Here is a 19,275-nt window from a genome sequence, read left to right as displayed (position 1 = left end):
GTCGGGAGCGCGCGGGGGCAGTTTGTATAGCAGAATTTGGACTTTATAGCTAAGTTAATAAGGGTCGTAAGGTCGGTCGACTTTTCCCATGCGTATCTTTTATCACAGCCCATCATTTTGATTGTAACTTGCATGATGCAAGCATGCACAAATAAATTTCAGATATACCTACATACATACCTAGACAATAACATGTTTGCTTTAAGTCAGAGTTCATCACGGTTCAATAAACCTTTACCCACTTTTAGTCGCAAAACAACATTTTCAAATTATTATACTACGCAATATAAATTATATCAAAACATTTTTAACAATTGAAAATATTTTTATCTGACCGTAAGTTTATCGTCTATCATAAATAGCGTCGTACTTATTTATAAATTGATATTGTCTGACAGTATATGTGGAAAGTTTAATTTATCATATCAACGTGCTTGACTCGAAACAAGCCTGAGTAATATGTAACTTAAATAATTTCGTTTCCCGTCAGTCGAAAGTTAGCTCAAAATTACTTTTTCGGAAATTATTTGAAGTAGGTATGACGCATGACTAAGATTTTCGTAAGTCAACGGCAACATTATATAATTATTATATACCAAATTATATCAAAATCTGACGAAAAAAATTTACAACAAAATAAAAATCGGGCCTATACCTACAATTATAGGCTTTCATATTATCATTCCCATGGACTCTTGAACTGCAAACAAAAACAAGATGACTTGACAAGTATTCTAAATGTAGTTTATCTACTTTCTAGATAATTATCAAGACAAATAAACGACCTTTCAATTAGATCGATCAAAGTTTATTATTATGATTAGATTCAAAGTCCGATTTCTAAACACATGTTTACTATGTCAAAGGTTGTATTAGTTAGTTACTTACGAACTACCTACGAACGAGTAGGACTTTTTAGTAATGAAATGTTGCAGTGGTACAGTCGCCATCAAATATATCGGAGCGGTCAAGGTGCTTAAACACGCATTCTAACGCCTTGACAATAAAGAGGTGTTCAGATATTGGCGACTGTACCTACCTTAGATATGCACATACCCTCGCGTACCCTGATGATAATTTTAAATAAGTAAACTGTAATCTAAAAACAAAGGGTTTTTAGATTACAGTTTACTTATTGCCATATTACTTATTATGTACTTATAATATGTACTTACTATAAAGAATACAGTTTATCTAAAGGTAAAGATAACATTTTAATTAGTTACCTGACCTGTTTAATGACATATTTTTAAAAGGCACTTACTTACTGCTGTGGGGCAGCGACCCGAAGTGGATCTTAAATAAATAAATAAATAATAAATAAGTCTGTCTAGTCGACGGCGCCGAGTTCACTAAGCTCTTTTTGCACTTCGTCTCACCAGCGATACCTAGGGCGCCCAGACGGTCTTCGGCCATTTGGAACTCCAGACCACGCCCTCCAAACTTCAAGATCCTCACCCATCCGGACTACGTGCCCGAACCATCGGAATCTGGCGGCTTTCGTTTCTCCAATGATGTTCGGCTCGGACACCAGATCTTCAATTCAATCTCCTGGTTCCTACGGAGTCTGCAGGTTCCATCCTCTCCACGTGTGGGTCCCTGGATTTTTCGGTAGATTAAAAAGGCACTAGGTGTTGTCATACATATATCTAACAAGATTTATATATTCCTCTAGGACCCAATTACTTGAGAATAACTCTGCACTACTAAGCAGTAATTGAATTGCGGCCCGATTCAAACTTTAAGATACTTACGTCAATATTAGGTAGGTAGCCAGTGGGGCGACACTCCTCTTTTCAGCTTTTCTCGGCTCCATTCGGCTTAGCATTGCTGCGAGCAATTATTAGGGTTGACACAACTTGACCTCCCTATACGAGCAAGACCACAGATAAAATAATGACTTGAATTTGGCAACCTTAAATGGTCGAAAGGGTCCCTGAATCGCTAATTCGCGTAATTTCTGTGCGTTAGTACTATTATTTATTCTGTGGACTAGCGGAGCGGGCGCTCTAAGGAGCATAGGATAGGAGTGATTCGGAAGTGCAAGCACGTATTGCTTGCTCTTAGAGTATGGTCAAATGCTTCCCTTTCCCTATACCGAGTGATAGAACTAACGAAAAAATAACACGGACTAAAACTTATACAGTTTATTACGTAACTTACGTATAGAAAAGATACAAAAACCGTGCGTATGTATAATTTTTGTGCAATGAGGTTCAATGCTCGATGCTCTAACTCTATATAACGATATATTATGTATGTTTCTGAAGCTCGTCGGAAGAATACAAAACGTATACAAAATTGTACTTAGTCTTAGGCTACCTACCGGATATATAGAGATCGTCATGATTTTCGCCAGCAATACAATTATTAAGTACACAAAAAATAACAACATATTTTTCACCTCACTAGCTCGTAAATTCTTTGCTTATTTTTCAATAACTGATGAGAAAGTAGCCTTTTATCCACAAGAGTCAAAAAGTAATTTCATGCAAGTTTTAAGTTGTTTCCTCGTGTAGGCTGGTGGATACAAAGAGAATTTGAAATAAAGGTGGATTGTCAAAGAAAATTTTGTAGCAGCAGTAAATTTACTGCCATCTTTCGACACATGATTAAAACTTTTAGAACGCCATTTGACTTTGATCCTTATTCTTTCACTGGTATATGTTAAATTTGTTAAATATCATAAGATGGCGCCATCTTATAGACCAAAGGCCGAAGGTATGGCGGCATCGTTTCGATTTAATGGCCTTTAAATTTAATGTGGCTACAAAATTTTCTTTGACAATCCACTTGACTTGTGATTATTTTTAATGATAAACATTTTGATTTGTAATTTTTTTACATAGTTAGTATTTTCCTCGTCCTGGAAAATTCTCGAGAACAAAGTTTCCTTGACCCTTCGTGTCCTTAAACCCTCGCAAGTCTCAAGACTCCACTTTTCCAGTCACTCGCTACGCTCGTGGTTCAATTATGAATCTTTCACTTGCTTAGCTACCGATATTTCAAAAAAAAAATACAAATAAACCTAATCTCTGTATTCATGACCAATAATATATGATCAATTGATCACGCGCCATATTGCGGAATTTCATAGGAACTAATGTTTTCATACTAAACTGAACTGTCACCCTACCACCCTATACCTATACTTACATGAGACAGCGCCCTCTTGACAATGATTATATATTTCTGGTCGGGCTTTACCTGTATATTTTCTACCTACATAATAACAGTATACTACACAGTTTTAGTCACGGTAAAAATTATTTAACGTGAAAAAACCAATCTCATACAGAATTACTGGTCCCCGTTGTTTTTTCTTTTCTAGTAACGAATAGTAGTAATAGGAAATTTTCAGCCGACTCTAATACAAACGGGTGTACTCAGTGAGGTCATTGAATAACACAAAGCTAACCATCAAACTTCGGCTGAAGTACTTACGCGTATAGTGCACTCCTCAAAAAATGCGAAAATACGATATTTTTTACCCCATAGAGCCAACTATTATATGACATTATTACTCAAATACACTATAAAACTTAAAACCTAAATCTAAAAATAAATAATACTAAACTTAAAATAAAATACTAAAAAATATCCCCCTGCGGCATGGTGCCGTAGATACTGGCAGCATTTCCTCGCTGTATTGCAAGACTAATTCTTTGAGCGAGGAAGCTGCCAGCTCTGCGGTCGCCGGTGACTTCTGCTAACCTTTTTGAAAGGTCCTTAAAGAGTTTAAGGGCACTTGGACCCCACGGGCCAAGGGTCTCGACGCCAAAAGGTATGAAATTGTATTCGGCGCCGAGACCCCTATATTTGGTCATTTTTAAATTTTCGGCCGCTACTGCCGCCGCGCCGACCTTAGCAGATGTGCCGTGGAGATGAGACGGGGCTAGAGTGTCTACACAAGTGGCGTCCCATACCAGCACCCGTCCCATCTTCCACGGAATTAGTGTCATTCCGTCCGGTCTCTTACCATCGTCTCTTAAAATGCCGGCGGGCTCAAGAAGAGCTGGCACGTTGACGCTGGCGAGAGACCGGCGGAGAATATCGTTGAGCGCGGCGTGTCGGGAGAAGCGGCCGGCGCTCCTTTGGCAAGAGAGCCCGTGGTGTCCAAGGACGTCGACGTTAGTGCCGCAGGGGCACCTATGTGGGGCACAGACCCGGACGCCGAGTCGCAGGCAGGCAGCAACGCGCAGAGTGTGCGGTTCCAGGAAGGTACCGGTATGTACCGACGGGAAGGCGTGTAGCCAGGCGCCGGATTCCCTAGCACCTGCAGCTAATAGTCTGGCGCGTGCTGAACCTGTACTGCGGCTTAAGAGAGAGTCGTAAATGATTTTACATTGTATGTCATCCCAGGTCCTTTGCGAATTTAGATTTTCGGGGAAATCCTTACCCGGGCAGACAATGGACCAGGCGTTTTTAGAGTCCGTTAAGCCAGCAATCTCGTAGTTTGAAGGACAGGCCCTTAGGATTTTACCTACAAGAGTTGCTGAGCTATGGACGGAGGATAAAAACGCCGGGGTAGAGACACTTGAAATTTTGCGGATCCCTAACCCACCGTGACGAATGGGAAGGGATGCCTGGGTCCAGGACTCTTCGCTAAACTGCAAGTTCAAAATAGATTCTAAATTGCTTTTGATCAAGTCGTCAAGTGGTGTTAATAAATTTTGAAATTTTGAAAAAGGGCAGCAGCGAAGTACGTACATTAATTTTGGACAAAGAGGCAGAATTTAATTATAGATAAAGCGAAATGAGGGCTAATTTCGAGAAGACGACTTTTGTAATTTTGAAATTTAGAAGTAGTATCGGAAATGAAATTTGGATAGGATTCTTCAAAGATGGGGGATCCTAGGAGGCAAAGAGAGCTTTTGTCTATTATTTTAATATTTGGCGTAAGTAGGTCAAATTTTGGTTTATTACAAATATTTTTTTATTACATGCAGTAAGGGATTAAAACAAATCATAACTTAAAACTTGAATCACAGCGCTGCCCATAAAACACAGCTCATTTGCAAGCCTATACCTAGCTTGCTAGTCTTTTTCTCAAAAATGCCCAGAAATATTGTCCTCATCTACTTCTTGACAAAGACCGAGCAAAGCCAAAGAAGTTTAGTTAGTGATTCCGTTCGGTCACCGTGCCAATACCGGCCGCGGCAGGATATTTTGCTGTGGCGTCTCTTGCCACGTCCCGGACATGTACTTCTTGGGTTTCAGCACGAATTTCACCTGAAAATAACATTATTTCAAATTCAAATGCAATCTAATGCTTTCGAGGCGAATGTGTTTTTTATGTGATGTTTTTGCATTATGCGTAATTTAAGATATTCTGGACCCTTTTAAAGTCGCATAGTCAACAAGAAATATTTCGTTTGTGCGTCGTTAATCTAAAATAATACTTATTAGGCAATAAATAGGTTACCTACCACTATTAAGTAGACAACCTAGACCTAATATCTAATGATGTAGATGTTTCGAAGATACCTGTTATAGGTGTTTAAAAACCATGCGAAGCGATGATTCTAGGATCCGTTTACGTCCGTCTACGAGCTACGTGTATGAATGATTTGATATGACTTATATATTTTTTAATCAAATTTCTATAAAGAAAAGTAGCTACTACCTATATGTAATTGCATGATTTCTAAAGTATTCTAAATTGTATTTTTTCTTATTTAATGCATGTTAATTATAAGATGTAATGTTTTGAAAAGATGTGTCCCGCCGAGTTTCTTGCCGGTCCATATTGGGATACCCTTCTCCAATTGAGGGGGGATAGCAATCTTCTCGGGTCAGAGATGTAAGGTTAGAGCCGGTGTAGCTTTATTTGACGTTCATAAGCGCATTGTAATATGCCTACTTGAATAATAAAATATCTTTATCTTTATCTACAAAATATATTTAAGATAGTTAAAGTGACCTACCACTAGAACTGCAGCAATGGCACCTATAACGAAGCCGATAGCGACGTCATCTCTGTGATGAAAGTTTTCTACAACCCTCGACAGGCCAACGTATAGCGCAGCCAAGAGAATGAGGAACTGAACGGCGTGTCGAAGCAGCTTCGAACCTCGCCATTTACATTTCAGTTGGAGGTATATCTGAAAACCAAATAATTATATTTAAGTGCATGAAAAGTACTCCTTTACGAGTCTACTGAGGATGCAATTAAACTGGGTTAAACACTACCGTCGAATCAAAACGTGAGATTGGCAGGAATGACCCAGGATAGACACAGAATAATTATTTCTTTGGATTTTAGATTAGATGAGATTATAGTGGTGAGCGGAAAAAGTAAGCGTTGTGGAAACCTAAATAGTTCTGAGTAGACGTAAATCTGAATAAGATTGGTTCTGACGCGGCAAGTGTAGGTATTGACAATGTCGAACACGGCGGCGTACCTACATTGTGGCAAAGCTTGCATTAGGTACATGCAACTAGGAAGGAACCGGCTCAACTCTTGAAAGCAATACTAGTATACGTAGACCCACATAAAACGGGTCGCTAATAGCCAATCACACCAAGTAGAATACAGAAATGACTGACTGAGCTCTTTGGTGCGCGAGTTATAGTCATTTATGTATGTGCCGGTGTAGACCTGGATAAAGTCGGCATTTTTGTTTTGTCACGTCAAGTGCAGCAAATACTCACAATGTAGAATACGGCGATGTACATAGCGAAGCTTGCATGCGCACTTGGGAATGACAGACTGAGCTCTTTGATTCGCGAGTCGTCTGGGTCTGCGCAAGAGTATATCTGGATGAAGCCGTTGGCATTGGCGGGGTCTGACGCGTTGTAGATCGGACGGCAGACCTGGAAAGGAGAAAGAAATGTTGGGATTACTTTGTTTTAACTCAATGACGTTTTGTTGGCTACTACAAATAAAGTTGAGGATGTTTTTAGATTGCTAAGAGCAAAAGAAGAGTGATGCAAAGTGACTACGCAAAAATTTCTTTGGAGGTGTTTTCAAATAGATAATTAATAATAATCGTCCATTTTATTTTCTGATATATTATCAACATAAGTCCAAAGAGTAATTTTGTAAGTGTGACAATATTGTAGTAATTATAATTCCAAAACATCAAAATAACCGTAAGCATGCAAAATTGACAAAAGAAATGTTAACAACCGTAACAGTAAATGACACGAAGGTGCGGATGACGCGTGTGACTCGTATCCATTGTACCTCTAATTTGGGTTAAACTCTGGTAATATTCAACATTTTTACCGTTATATACAACTAAAATATGCATGTGATGTGATATATTTATTTTTTAACTAAATTATTGTTTTATATGTAATATTATTATAATTGTATGATGTGACATATAATATTTATCCTATAATATTTATTGTTGTAAACAAATTATTTGTCGCCTTTGTATATATAATTTCCAAAAAAAATAATACTTAGAAGTAAAAGTAATTTTGATAATCACATAAATAACAATAATCAAAAGTACCTAATTAAAACGTTTTCATCAGGCACTAGTTACACTAAGTATATTTATTTAAGGAAGAGGATGACGGATGAGGAGCACGTAGCTATGAGTTAGACTGAGATGGTAACTTATCGCACTCAGATAGATAGAGATGCAAATTACTTATCACCACACCAGCTGGTAAAGGCTCTCTTGATTGTTCAAAAACGGATGAGAAAGTTGCATTTTATCCACATGTGTGACAATGTAATCTGATGCAAATTTTGAGTTGTTCCCTGATATTTACTTGGTAGAATTGACTTTTAAATCATGATTTTGAATGATAAACATTTAATAACGTTCATTTGGATTTGATTTGGTTTGATTTTGTTTGATATTTTACAGTTAGAATTTTCGTAGCGTTGGTGTGGTGAAAAATGTTGTATTTCACTCGGTGGAAAAATTTGTCCTCGCAACGCTCAAGATTCCACTTTTCCAACCGCTCGCTACGCTCGTAGTTACATTTTGGAATCCTTCGCTGCTCGAGCATCAATATTGGCACGAGAGGTTAAGGGGCTCCCTGGCGCCAATGACCTTCGATCTGAATCCCTTAGTTTTCTAATGTTTTTTGTAGCTTATCATATTAACAGTAACGGATTTAAACAATATGGTATTATATATTACTTCAAAGTTCATTGTCTTCGAGATATTTTACATCGAAGATGAACAATTTAGGCCAAAAACTGATTAACTAGCCATAAGTTTTGTGTTAATTAGTTTAAAATTAAAATATCTGACCAGTTTTTAGAAATGTCAAAGACGAACCCAAATATGTAGATTTCGTATATGTAAGACCCTTCACGGATATAGAGCAACGAAAAAAGTGCTTTTTTAGACAATATAAAAAATATATATTAAAAATAAGCATCTAAATTTTTTTTTCAAAATCCAGCAGACCAGAATGGAGATAAAAGATTGAAGAACCGTTAGCCATTTTTCTTATAATTCTATCTGTAGTGCAAATGTAGGAGTAATGACTCAAAACTTATCAAAAATATATGAAAACCGCGAAGAGCCCCTTAATAAAAAAAACTTTGCCCATATAAAGTTCAAGCTAATTTGGTTGGTAATACTAACGGTACGAAATGTACAATTTAAAGTGAACCCTAAACGGTTCAAAAATTAATGTCCGTGACTGTACATGCTTACATCAAAGAAATGCGGCCTAAGCCTCCCAATGATTTGTTTCAATGTCTCAGAAGTAACTTGCTGCACCACCGCTCCGTACGTGAAGATGCCGATGGTGACATAGCTGGTCCACACCCAGCCGGGAATCAGGTGGTCGCACAGGAACTTCTCGCCGACGCTTCGTCCTTTTTTGTCTCGGACGTATTCGACGATTATTATCTGGAAGAGAAGAAATTGAAACTTCAGGGGTAGCAACCTCGGTTCTCCATACAAACGTAGTGACACTCTGTACTTACAATAGGATAAGGGCTATAATTAGTTTATGTAGCCTCAGATACCATAGTTAAAAATATACAGCGAATTTAAAATTTTCATACAAAACTTGTTTTTGCTCCATTTCATTTGTTTTATAAGGTAGATATAAACTTATTTCAGCCCTAGATTGTACCTCATGTCATGTCACGGTATGTGCAAAGTTTGAGAATTTTTTTTTATACCACGACGGTGGCAAACAAGCATACGGCCCGCCTGATGGTAAGCAGTCACCGCAGCCTATGGACGCCTGCAACTCCAGAGGTGTTACATGCGCGTTGCTGCGAATGAGAACGAAACTTCGTTTGTATGGGAAGGTGAAATTCAAGCTTGCCGGGGACTCTTAATATGTATATGAAAACTATTAACTTACTGAAAAAACTATAAACTAAAACGATTACGTGTCTTTCCACGCGCATCTCAAACGCCATGGCGTTTATCGATAAACAATTGTCATTTGTACCCACTGATTGATGTCCACTGATCGGAGAATGCGTTGTAAGTCGCATGCAATTTTTTATGGATTGCGCGCTCCATGCAAGCCAGGCAAGAACTGCGCTTATGCCGCTTTGCCAAATTTGCCGAACCCGTACAGGCATGTTTAAACCCTCTACTTCTTTAATGGCTGTATGATCAAAGCCTCAGTAAAACGTACCCAAATCCTTTTATATGTCGACTATAGATAGACGACGTAGATTAATTATATTTGATGAACGCTGTAGCTAAAACGATACAAATCATAAAAATATAAATTATAGGAATGTAGTGAGGTCGACTGCGACACTTTCCGATTCCAATCTGACTGACGATTCCTCTCAGGATGCCAGCCCTTTTCGGGCTGTCATCAGAATCAGCCAGGAACTACACCATTAAAGCAGCTGTTCGGGTCATTCAAATAAAAGTCACTGTCACTGTTTCACAGTCAAAAACACTCAAGCATAGACTATTTCAGTACTAGACATTCCATCAAACGCAGCCATCATAAGAGACGTTCTGCGACATATATATTGTTCACAGAAAAGACACCGGTTTGCCCAAACGTTTTATGACCCATTCACTTGTTTTGGCCGCACCATAAATGAAACCATACGTTGACTATTGCAATAATAATATGTCATCCGAATCATCACTGCGGTTTTGTTACTTGTTATGAATTCTAAACTTAATCGAGAACAAAAGAAAATGAGTTAAACAAAGGACGGAAATTAATATTTATGCAAAACGGACTGGCTTTTTGAGCACTGTAGTTAATTATAACAGGAAAATCAAAGTTTGCCGCTAAAAATGTTTCTTATATGTATATATACCCTGTTCTGTTCTAAAATGTTGAAGGGATATTCACAGAGGGGAAGGCATATTGACGAATTTGATAAAAGCTCAATAACAATCTTTGAAACAAAACGACTGGTATTTAGAATCTATTTACTTAAACAGGAACAGAAGTTAAAAAATATTTATGAAAACTTTAAAAGAAAACAACAACGTTTTCCTTATTTTATGGATGTTAGATGTTATCTATATATTTTTAAGTATTTACATATTATATTATATAAAGAGAATAATCTAAAATCTACATAACTATTACAAAAATCTTAACCTAAATTAAACTAACTAATAAGCGCAAGGTCTATTCATAAAATAATGGAGGCGTCCAGATGCAAAGTAAGATTTCGTAAAAAGGATCTGTATAAAAATATAAAGTTTTGTGAAAGTTTGAAGATTTTCTAAAAGTGGTATATCAACAAAAAAATAACTATTTTAGAAAATAAATACCTATTACTACCTAGTAATAACAAGTACACTGCAATTCAATAAATGAGTTAGCGTATTATTACGAGTAGCACATACTAACTAGTTTTTCAGTGTATTACTTAATGCATAGTTTTTAGGGTTCCGTAGCCAAATGGCAAAAAACGGAACCCTTATAGATTCGTCATGTCCGTCTGTCTGTCCGATTCTGTCACAGCCACTTTTTTCCGAAACTATAAGAGCTGTACTGTTCAAACTTAGTAAGTGGATGTATTCTATGAACCGCATTAAGATTTTCACACAAAAATAGAAAAAAAAACAATAAATTTTGGGGGTTCCCCATACTTAGAACTGAAACTCAAAAAAATCTTTTTTCATCAAACCCATACGTGTGGGGTATCTATGGATAGGTCTTCAAAAATGATATTGAGGTTTCTAATATCATTTTTTTCTAAAATGAATAGTTTGCGCGAGAGACACTTCCAAAGTGGTAAAATGTGTGTCCCCCCCCCCCCCCCCCGTAACTTCTAAAATAACAGAATGAAAAATCTAAAAAAAATATATGATATACATTGCCATGTAAACTTCCACCGAAAATTGGTTTGAACGAGATCTAGTAAGTAGTTTTTTTTTAATACGTCATGAAATTAAAAAAAATTTTTTTTTTTCATCATACCCATACATGTGGGGTATCTATGGATAGGTCTTCAAAAATGATATTAAGGTTTCTAATATCATTTTTTTCTAAACTGAATAGTTTGCGCGAGAGAACCTTCCAAAGTGAAAAAAAGTGTGTCCCCCCCCCTGTAACTTCTAAAATAACAGAATGAAAAATCTAAAAAAAATATATGATATACATTACGATGCTAACTTCCAACGAAAATTAATTTGAACGAGATCTAGTGAGTAGTTTTTTTTTAATACGTCATAAAATTTAAAAAAAAATTTTTTCGTCAAACCCATATGGATAGGTCTTCAAAAATGATATTTAGGTTCCTAATATTTTTTTTTTCTAAAGTGAATAGTTTGCGCGAGAGACACTACCAAAGTGGTAAAATGTGTGTCCAAAGTGGCAAAATGTTGAACGAGATCTAGTAAGTAGTTTTTTTTAATATGTCATAAAGGAACCCTTCATGGGCGAGTCCGACTCGCACTTGGCCGCTTTTTTTTGTAGAGTCAAGCTCACCAACATCTTTGCAAACCAATGTTTGCAAATTTACACGCCTGTAAGACGCTGACAATAGGATCACAGTGTATTAGTACACAAAGAAAAACTTGAATTGAAGGGAAAACTTGAATATTAACGTTGTGCATTTTTGATATTTTAGAGAAATTGAGTAGCAGTTTTATAAAAAGGGATAATTCTTTATTATTCCCACGTAAATAAATTTGAGTGTGAAAGATATTTTGAAATGCGAATTTTAGTGTTAAGTAATATATAACATATACAGAGTAATTTATGAGACGTGAGCAGGACTACGGCCTACACAATCAGTAAATGTTAATGAATCGTTCACCATCATATTAAGTATTTTTTTTATTTTCTGTTATTTAACTTTTTGGTAAGGAAAAATTTGAGTATCTATATATAATCATGGACACCCAACAACACACTAACACTAGACCCTACTCATAGTGTTGTGTTCCTGCCGGTGAGTAATGTTGCCTGAGCTCATCGAGGGGGGGCGGGTTTAGGGTCGGCAACGCGCATGTAACTCCTCTGGAGTTGCAGGCGTACATAGGCTACGGAGACTGCTTACCATCAGGCGGGCCGTATGCTTGTTTGCCACCGACGTAGTATAAAAAAAAAAACAAAGATACAATACAACACAATTAACAAAGAATAAACCTCTTTAACCGTTATGACAGCACTTTGATTATGAAGAAAATAAAATGTCAGACTTAAATGAGATACGATTTTTCAAAAGTAACCAGGCTTCAATGACATTCAATTTGCACGTCACCATGATGTCACCTGTCCGTCTTACGAATTTTCAATCTGACGGTCACGTGACACCTTACGCCCTGATGCGAAATTATCATTTTTTCCCCATCACAAAAAGTGCACAGCGCCGCTAATGAAGTTTTCACTTCAAAAATTATCTCGGTTTCGGGGTTGGTCCCATTGTAGAAGTACCTAGCTCGATTTAGCGAGTACAATCGAGCCATCGAGCACGTGCGAATAGTTCGAATTTTCTTTTTTTTTCGCACTTGTGTCGTAATGTACTAGTTTACAACGTCGGCTAGTAAAATTGTTTGTCGACATTTTGTACTATACCATGACAATAACACAAGCGAAGCCAGCCGGCGCCAACGCAGCTTTTGGCACCATCTGCTGTGTATACGGCAGGTGGAGGCTTTAGTCATCCACAAAGAAACCTCCCAACTATGTACTATACCGTGACAATGACGAGAGCAAAGCCAGACGGCGCCAGTACAGCCTCAGGCACATTCTGCTGTATATACGGCAGGTGGACGCTGTGGTCATCCGCGAAGAAACCTCCCAGCTTTGTACTATACCGTGACAATGACGAGAGCGAAGCCAGACGGCGCCAGTACAGCCTCAGGCACATTCTGCTGTATATACGGCAGGTGAACGCTGTGGTCATCCGCGAAGAAACCTCCCAGCTTTGTACTATACCGTGACAATGACGAGAGCGAAACCAGATGGCGCCAGTACAGCCTCAGGCACAGTCTGCTGTGTATACGGCAAGTGGAGGCTGTGGTTATCAACGAAAAAACCTCCCGGCTATGTACTATACTGTGACAATGACGAGAGCGAAGCCAGACAGCGCCAGTACAGCCTCAGGCACATTCTGCTGCGTTACGGCAGGTGTTGGCTGTGGTCATCCGCGAAGAAACCTCCCAGCTTTGTACTATACCGTTACAATGACGAGAGCGAAGCCAGCCGGTGCCAACGCAGCTTCTGGTACCGTCTGTTGTGTATACGGTAGTTGGAGACTGTGGTCATCCGCGAAAAAACCTCCGAGTTTTGACTTGCTCCAAAATTGGAAGTACAGGAGGGGGGAGGCCACTGAAAATATTTAATATAGTTTATTTGTTTTTCAAGCGGGCAAAGTTGTTGCTTAACCCCTCATGTTGATACCCAAGCAAGCGAAAGATTCCAAAATTGAACCACGATTGAGTGGTTCGAAAAGTGGAATCTTGAGGGTTGCGAGAGATTCAACGCACGTCTATGCTACGCTAGCAAACGTTGCAACCGAGTGAAACACAACATTTTTCACCACATAAACACGAGGAAAATACGAACTGAAAAATATTACAAATTAAATCCTCACAAACGTTATTATTGTTATTAAATAAGTATATGTCATTCAAAATCATCACCACAACAACTCCAATAACTCCGAGAATTTATAATTTGCATCAAATTACTTTGCCACTTTTGAAAATTCAACTTTCTCATCAGTTTTGAATGAAAATTGTCAATCTCTTGTAGATTTATCTGAAACTGGGACAACTTCCGTGTAGCAATATCTAAACTTAATAAAAAAGAGATAAGCCACGATATCTAACGTTGAGAGTGGGAAGATATAAATGATATCGTGATTATTGGCAGCGTTATCTACGAGAGTATTTCCCGTGCGATCGATCGCCCGAAACTAATTTATAAATTATAATAATTTTGGGTTAGGTACTCAATATTCATATCATCAGCCCTAACTATACATATACCCACCGTAATAAACAGTTAGGCCATGGAAGCACATCCACCACAATTACGTAGGCCAAATACCCTGTTGCTTTCGGTGTTGTTCATTTTGTAGGAGTGCACTATGTATTTAGTAGTTGTCTTTCAGTATACTTAACTGTGGAAACTTGTAATTGGCTCACTGTTTCTATTTAGCAACATATTTTGTACTCTAGCTCTAGTTTTCATAAGAATAATAATAATAATAATGACTGACTTTTCCTGCAGAGCCTAAAGTGAGGGTCAATAGAAATTGAAAATAATTTAAACAAATATTTTGACAGATTTTGTTTGCATTTAAGATATAACCTATTTTTTTACGAAGATTGTTGTTACTGAAATATTAATAATTAACATATATATCAACTAAACAATGATGTTAATAGATTTAGGTTTATAAGCTGTTCATAAGATCATGGTTATGCTTGCTATAAGTGTGAGATTACGAAATAATTAAGGAAAATTGGTACAATTATTTGCATTTTCTATTGAACCTCATCTTAGTTGTATAAGTAGTAATACTCGTAGCTTCGCATATGAAAACAAAGGTCAACGGAGAAGTTGCCAAATCAAAAAATAGCTTAAAATGATACTTACAACAGCATAATATAAAGAAATCTAGCACGATCTTCCATATTAACTTGTCCTGAGCCATCTCAAGCGATACACAGGGAAATCAACTAAAGTAGTCCAATGCGAGTTTAGCCTTACACGGATAATAATACGATTGCTTTTGGAATGTACTTGTTTTTAATTTCTTGTTTAACAGATTAGATTTCGATATCGAATCGCGCCCACTTTGTACTAATTAAACTTCTGAACTAACTGTTGGAAACGCTAGTTCTAGTTGGGTATATATTATAGATCACCGGTAGGTATTGGTATGATAAAGTTTGAAAAGAAGCCAAAAGCCCACATAAAATGATACAAACTAAGTGTCAGTGAGGACAATTGAAGACCTCTTCTGTTTTGAAAAAGTGTTTACGTACACTAGGCACTAGAACTGTGTTTTAAATAGTGTTAGCTGCAAAAAACAAAAAAAAGTCAAATACGGCGTTGTCTGAACAAAAGATTTCCTTTGGCAGAAGATGTATTTATGAAGTGGAGTCACCCTGATTCTTGATGTAGGTGAGGGGTTGGGAGGGTTTTTCAGCGTCGGCGAAGTCTGACGGCCCGATTCGAAGAATAAGATACGATAACGATAAGTTCTGGTTTAGATAAGTTCTCAATTAGATATCGATTGTATAATTGACAGAAGCAGTTCGATTCGGGCAACCAATTTCACTTTGACGTTAGAAATATCGTAGATAGATCTTATTTGGATCACAGCGGAATCGAAATAAACGTCAATTTTGACATGTCGTTTAGTTATCGATCTTTTAAAGATCTTTCCAAGATCTTAAACGTGTCTTAATCATTCTTCGAATCGGGCCGCAAGACAAGTTGCTACCCGGTTTGATGGGTTCCATTGTTCTGCGAATGAATTCATTATTTATTTATTTTAAACTTTATTGCACATAAAAAAGAGTACATCAGGCGGACTTAATGCCAATAGGCATTCTCTACCAGTCAACCATAAGGCAAAACAGAGAAACTTCAAGGTGGGTGCAGTGAGAATTAAACAAAATCGAAATCGGAATCGAAATAAACGTAAATTTTTACATGTCGTTTAGTTATCGATCTTTTAAAGATCTTAAACGTATCTTAATAATTCTTCGAATCGGGCCGTGAGTTTAATAATTGTTTAATAGTTCTAAGTCAAGTTTGGTGTCATTTTCAACTAAATCAAAGATAGGCTTATTGATTCCCCATATTTTTTTTTTTAAATAAACTATCCCATGTTCTTTCCCAAATTTTAACCAAATTGGTTCAGCAGTTTAAGCGTGAAGAGGAATTTAAAAAAAAATCATATTTTATATGTTTTTTCTTCAGAATTTCATCAAAATGATACCACAAATGAATTCGGCATCCCCGATTTATACGAAATCGATGCCAAACTTGGCTTAGTAGTTTAAATGATATAGAATATCAAGATAAAGTTGAGAGCATCCTCCCTAAAATATTACATCAAAAATCTAAGGAAATCCATGTTCACAACACGCCGTATTTCTTCTTTTCAATTCTTCTGTGGTTCATTTCCGGTCACTCAGCCGATCTTTCCTGTCAACTTTAGACTCCAAAGATAAGAAGGGAAAACTTTTATATATACTTAGTTTCACAGTTTTTTCGCGTATTTCGCGACACCGCCGCTTCGATCGGGCCAGTGCACTGAACTGATAGCGATAGGTGACTAATCTTCAAGTACTCAACTCACCTTGAAAACCGTTATAATTCACGAGTACACATGACTTTGTTTGTGCTAGCCATTTTGATGTCACTTGCTTTGTTATGCGAACGGAAGTTCATTGGGTTATATTTTCTAAGGTTCATTTGAAATCATAAGTATACCTATGGATAATTTTCCTTTAAAATAGCATGGTTCTAATTCCAGCTGAATAGTTTAAGACTTCTAGACTCTACAGCATACAAAGTATTATGGCAATTATAATATTCAACTCTAGGTAAGGAATGGAATCTCCATGTAGCAAAAAGGGTCCGTCAAAAAACCTTAAATAGGTGGCGCTACAATACCTAGAATACCTGAAAAAAAAAAAACAAATTATAGACAGCGCACTTCACTCCGTCAATAACGCCTACGTTCTTAGCTACTCTAGCGCTACTCTGGAAAGATTTGGAACTATTATTTATAGCTGACAGCTGGGCACTTTTGCAACAGTTCTGCCTGTGGAGATTGAATTCCTTGCCTCTACCTCCATACTTTTTTGGTCGCACAGGGCCTTAGTTCGTTTATGATGAACTGAGCAAATATGTTAAAAATGCACTGAACTATTACTACGTATTAGAACCGGCACAGAGGTTTTGACAACAAACCATAGAAGCGGAGCATAAATCTCGCGACCTACGCGTAAGCACCCTGAACCTTATGGCGCTTAGGACGTTTTGGTCGCGTGGTACGGGTTGCGATTGCGATATTTCATTTCATTTTCCATATTACTTATAGCTCAGTGTAAAAATCAAGAATACGTCATGAAGTTTATATACAAACTATCTTTATTTTACGACCAAACTGCTTACTGTTCAATTCAGTTAGTACATAGTGTTTTATTGTTTGGATTAATCGAGGAAACTACATACAACATTTAACAGAACAAGATTTAACAGAATATAAGTTTTTGATAACATTAAATATTAATATTAAATTAGTTTCAGAATATATTTTAAATTGCTTTTATTTCAAGTAGAAACACTACTGTATAAATTATAAACTGAAATAAATGTCATATACTAAGAAAAAAAAATTCGACCTATGCCCCCGTAACACCGGTGGCCGAGTGGCATCTGCCGCGATAGCAAGGGACGCTGGTTCGATTCCAGCCTGGGGCACTGGAGGCCTTGGTCGCTTTTTCTTAGTATATGACATTTAATTCTGTTTAATATTAAATATTATAACAAGTAAAACAAACTATCTACATCAAGACTTCCGTCAGCCTGACTCCGAAATATATTAAGAAGGGTATCATATTTCTGTACAAAACACTGACTAAAATTAACAAACAAAAGCCCATAATAAATATTTACAGTAGGTCATATTCCGTAGCTAAATTATGCGTCACACTCTTAAAAATATGTACAAACATCTTTATAATAACTAATGTTGTAGTAATAACATACGTACGTCATGTTAGCAAGCATGTAGACACAGCGATGTAGATAACTATTTTAGGTCTATGAAATCATTAGCTATACAACGTGTTACACCAGCCACTGAAAGTGGGTTGGGTACACGTTGTATAGGTCATACTGAGCCAGGGCGTAGCCAGCCATTGAACTAGGGTGGTGCAAGTTGATATCGCCCGAGGCCTAGGGGCGGGGGGAGGGGAAGGGCAGGTGCCGCAGAGGGGCATATGTGAAATTTGAGCTCTGTACCTGCCTACGCCCATGATACTGAGCAACTTTGACTATGGGATCAACAAAGAAATCGCGAAAAAAAATTGCCTCTCCCATACAACGTGTACCCACTTTCAGAGGCTGGTGTAACACGTTGTATACTGCCTTTCAAACCTGTGGTCTAAGTAGATATTTACAAATCTTATTAGCTTAAAAATGAACACTACTTATATGCTACTTACTGCTTGTTGTTTTTCGCCCCTATTCCACCTATCCCTACTGCGATATCCCCACCAGTGTGGACATATGGAATATTTTTCCATTTAGTTCTACTGGTAGGGATATTATTCCATTTATCCCTACTGAAATCCACTGCGGTAGGGACTCACGGAATTATTTCCAACTATCTATACTGGCTTCCCCCCTTCCGTTGTATACTGCCTTTCAAACCTGTGGTCTAAGTAGATATTTACAAATCTTATTAGCTTAAAAATGAACACTACTTATATGCTACTTACTGCTTGTTGTTTTTCGCCCCTATTCCACCTATCCCTACTGCGATATCCCCACCAGTGTGGACATATGGAATATTTTTCCATTTAGTTCTACTGGTAGGGATATTATTCCATTTATCCCTACTGAAATCCACTGCGGTAGGGACTCACGGAATTATTTCCAACTATCTATACTGGCTTCCCCCCTGGTGGGGACTCGCGGAATTATTTCCAACTATCTATACTGGCTTCCCCCCTGGTGGGGACTCGCGGAATTATTTCCAACCATCTATACTGACTGCCTACCTGGTGGGGACTCGCGGAATTATTTCCAACTATATTAACAGGCATTTATATACATATAACGAAATAATAGAAACAAAACCAAAAGAATAGTTTTATTTATACACAGTTAACATGTTACCTCAGTTACCTTAACATATCTAAG

At 37.5% G+C, this 19,275-nt stretch overlaps 1 protein-coding gene across 1 annotated transcript; it reads right to left on the bottom strand.

Annotated features, from left to right (window-relative positions):
* Window positions 1-2,132: 2,132 nt before the first annotated feature.
* LOC133527563 (putative phosphatidate phosphatase) lies at window positions 2,133-18,753 on the bottom strand. The gene is made up of 6 exons (XM_061864620.1): window positions 14,983-18,753; window positions 13,556-13,707; window positions 8,634-8,831; window positions 6,655-6,816; window positions 5,928-6,104; window positions 2,133-5,232 (listed from the first exon to the last, which is right to left on the bottom strand). The coding sequence occupies exons 1-6, from the start codon at window positions 15,038-15,040 to the stop codon at window positions 5,137-5,139; spliced, it is 843 nt and encodes a 280-aa protein (XP_061720604.1). The 5' UTR covers window positions 15,041-18,753; the 3' UTR covers window positions 2,133-5,136.
* Between the last annotated feature and the right edge of the window lie 522 nt (window positions 18,754-19,275).

This window comes from Cydia pomonella, chromosome 18 (assembly GCF_033807575.1).
Source record: "Cydia pomonella isolate Wapato2018A chromosome 18, ilCydPomo1, whole genome shotgun sequence".
Classification (NCBI taxonomy): Eukaryota; Metazoa; Arthropoda; class Insecta; order Lepidoptera; family Tortricidae; genus Cydia; species Cydia pomonella.
Note: the sequence above shows the minus strand (reverse complement) of the source record. Positions and strands in the feature narration are given on the sequence as shown.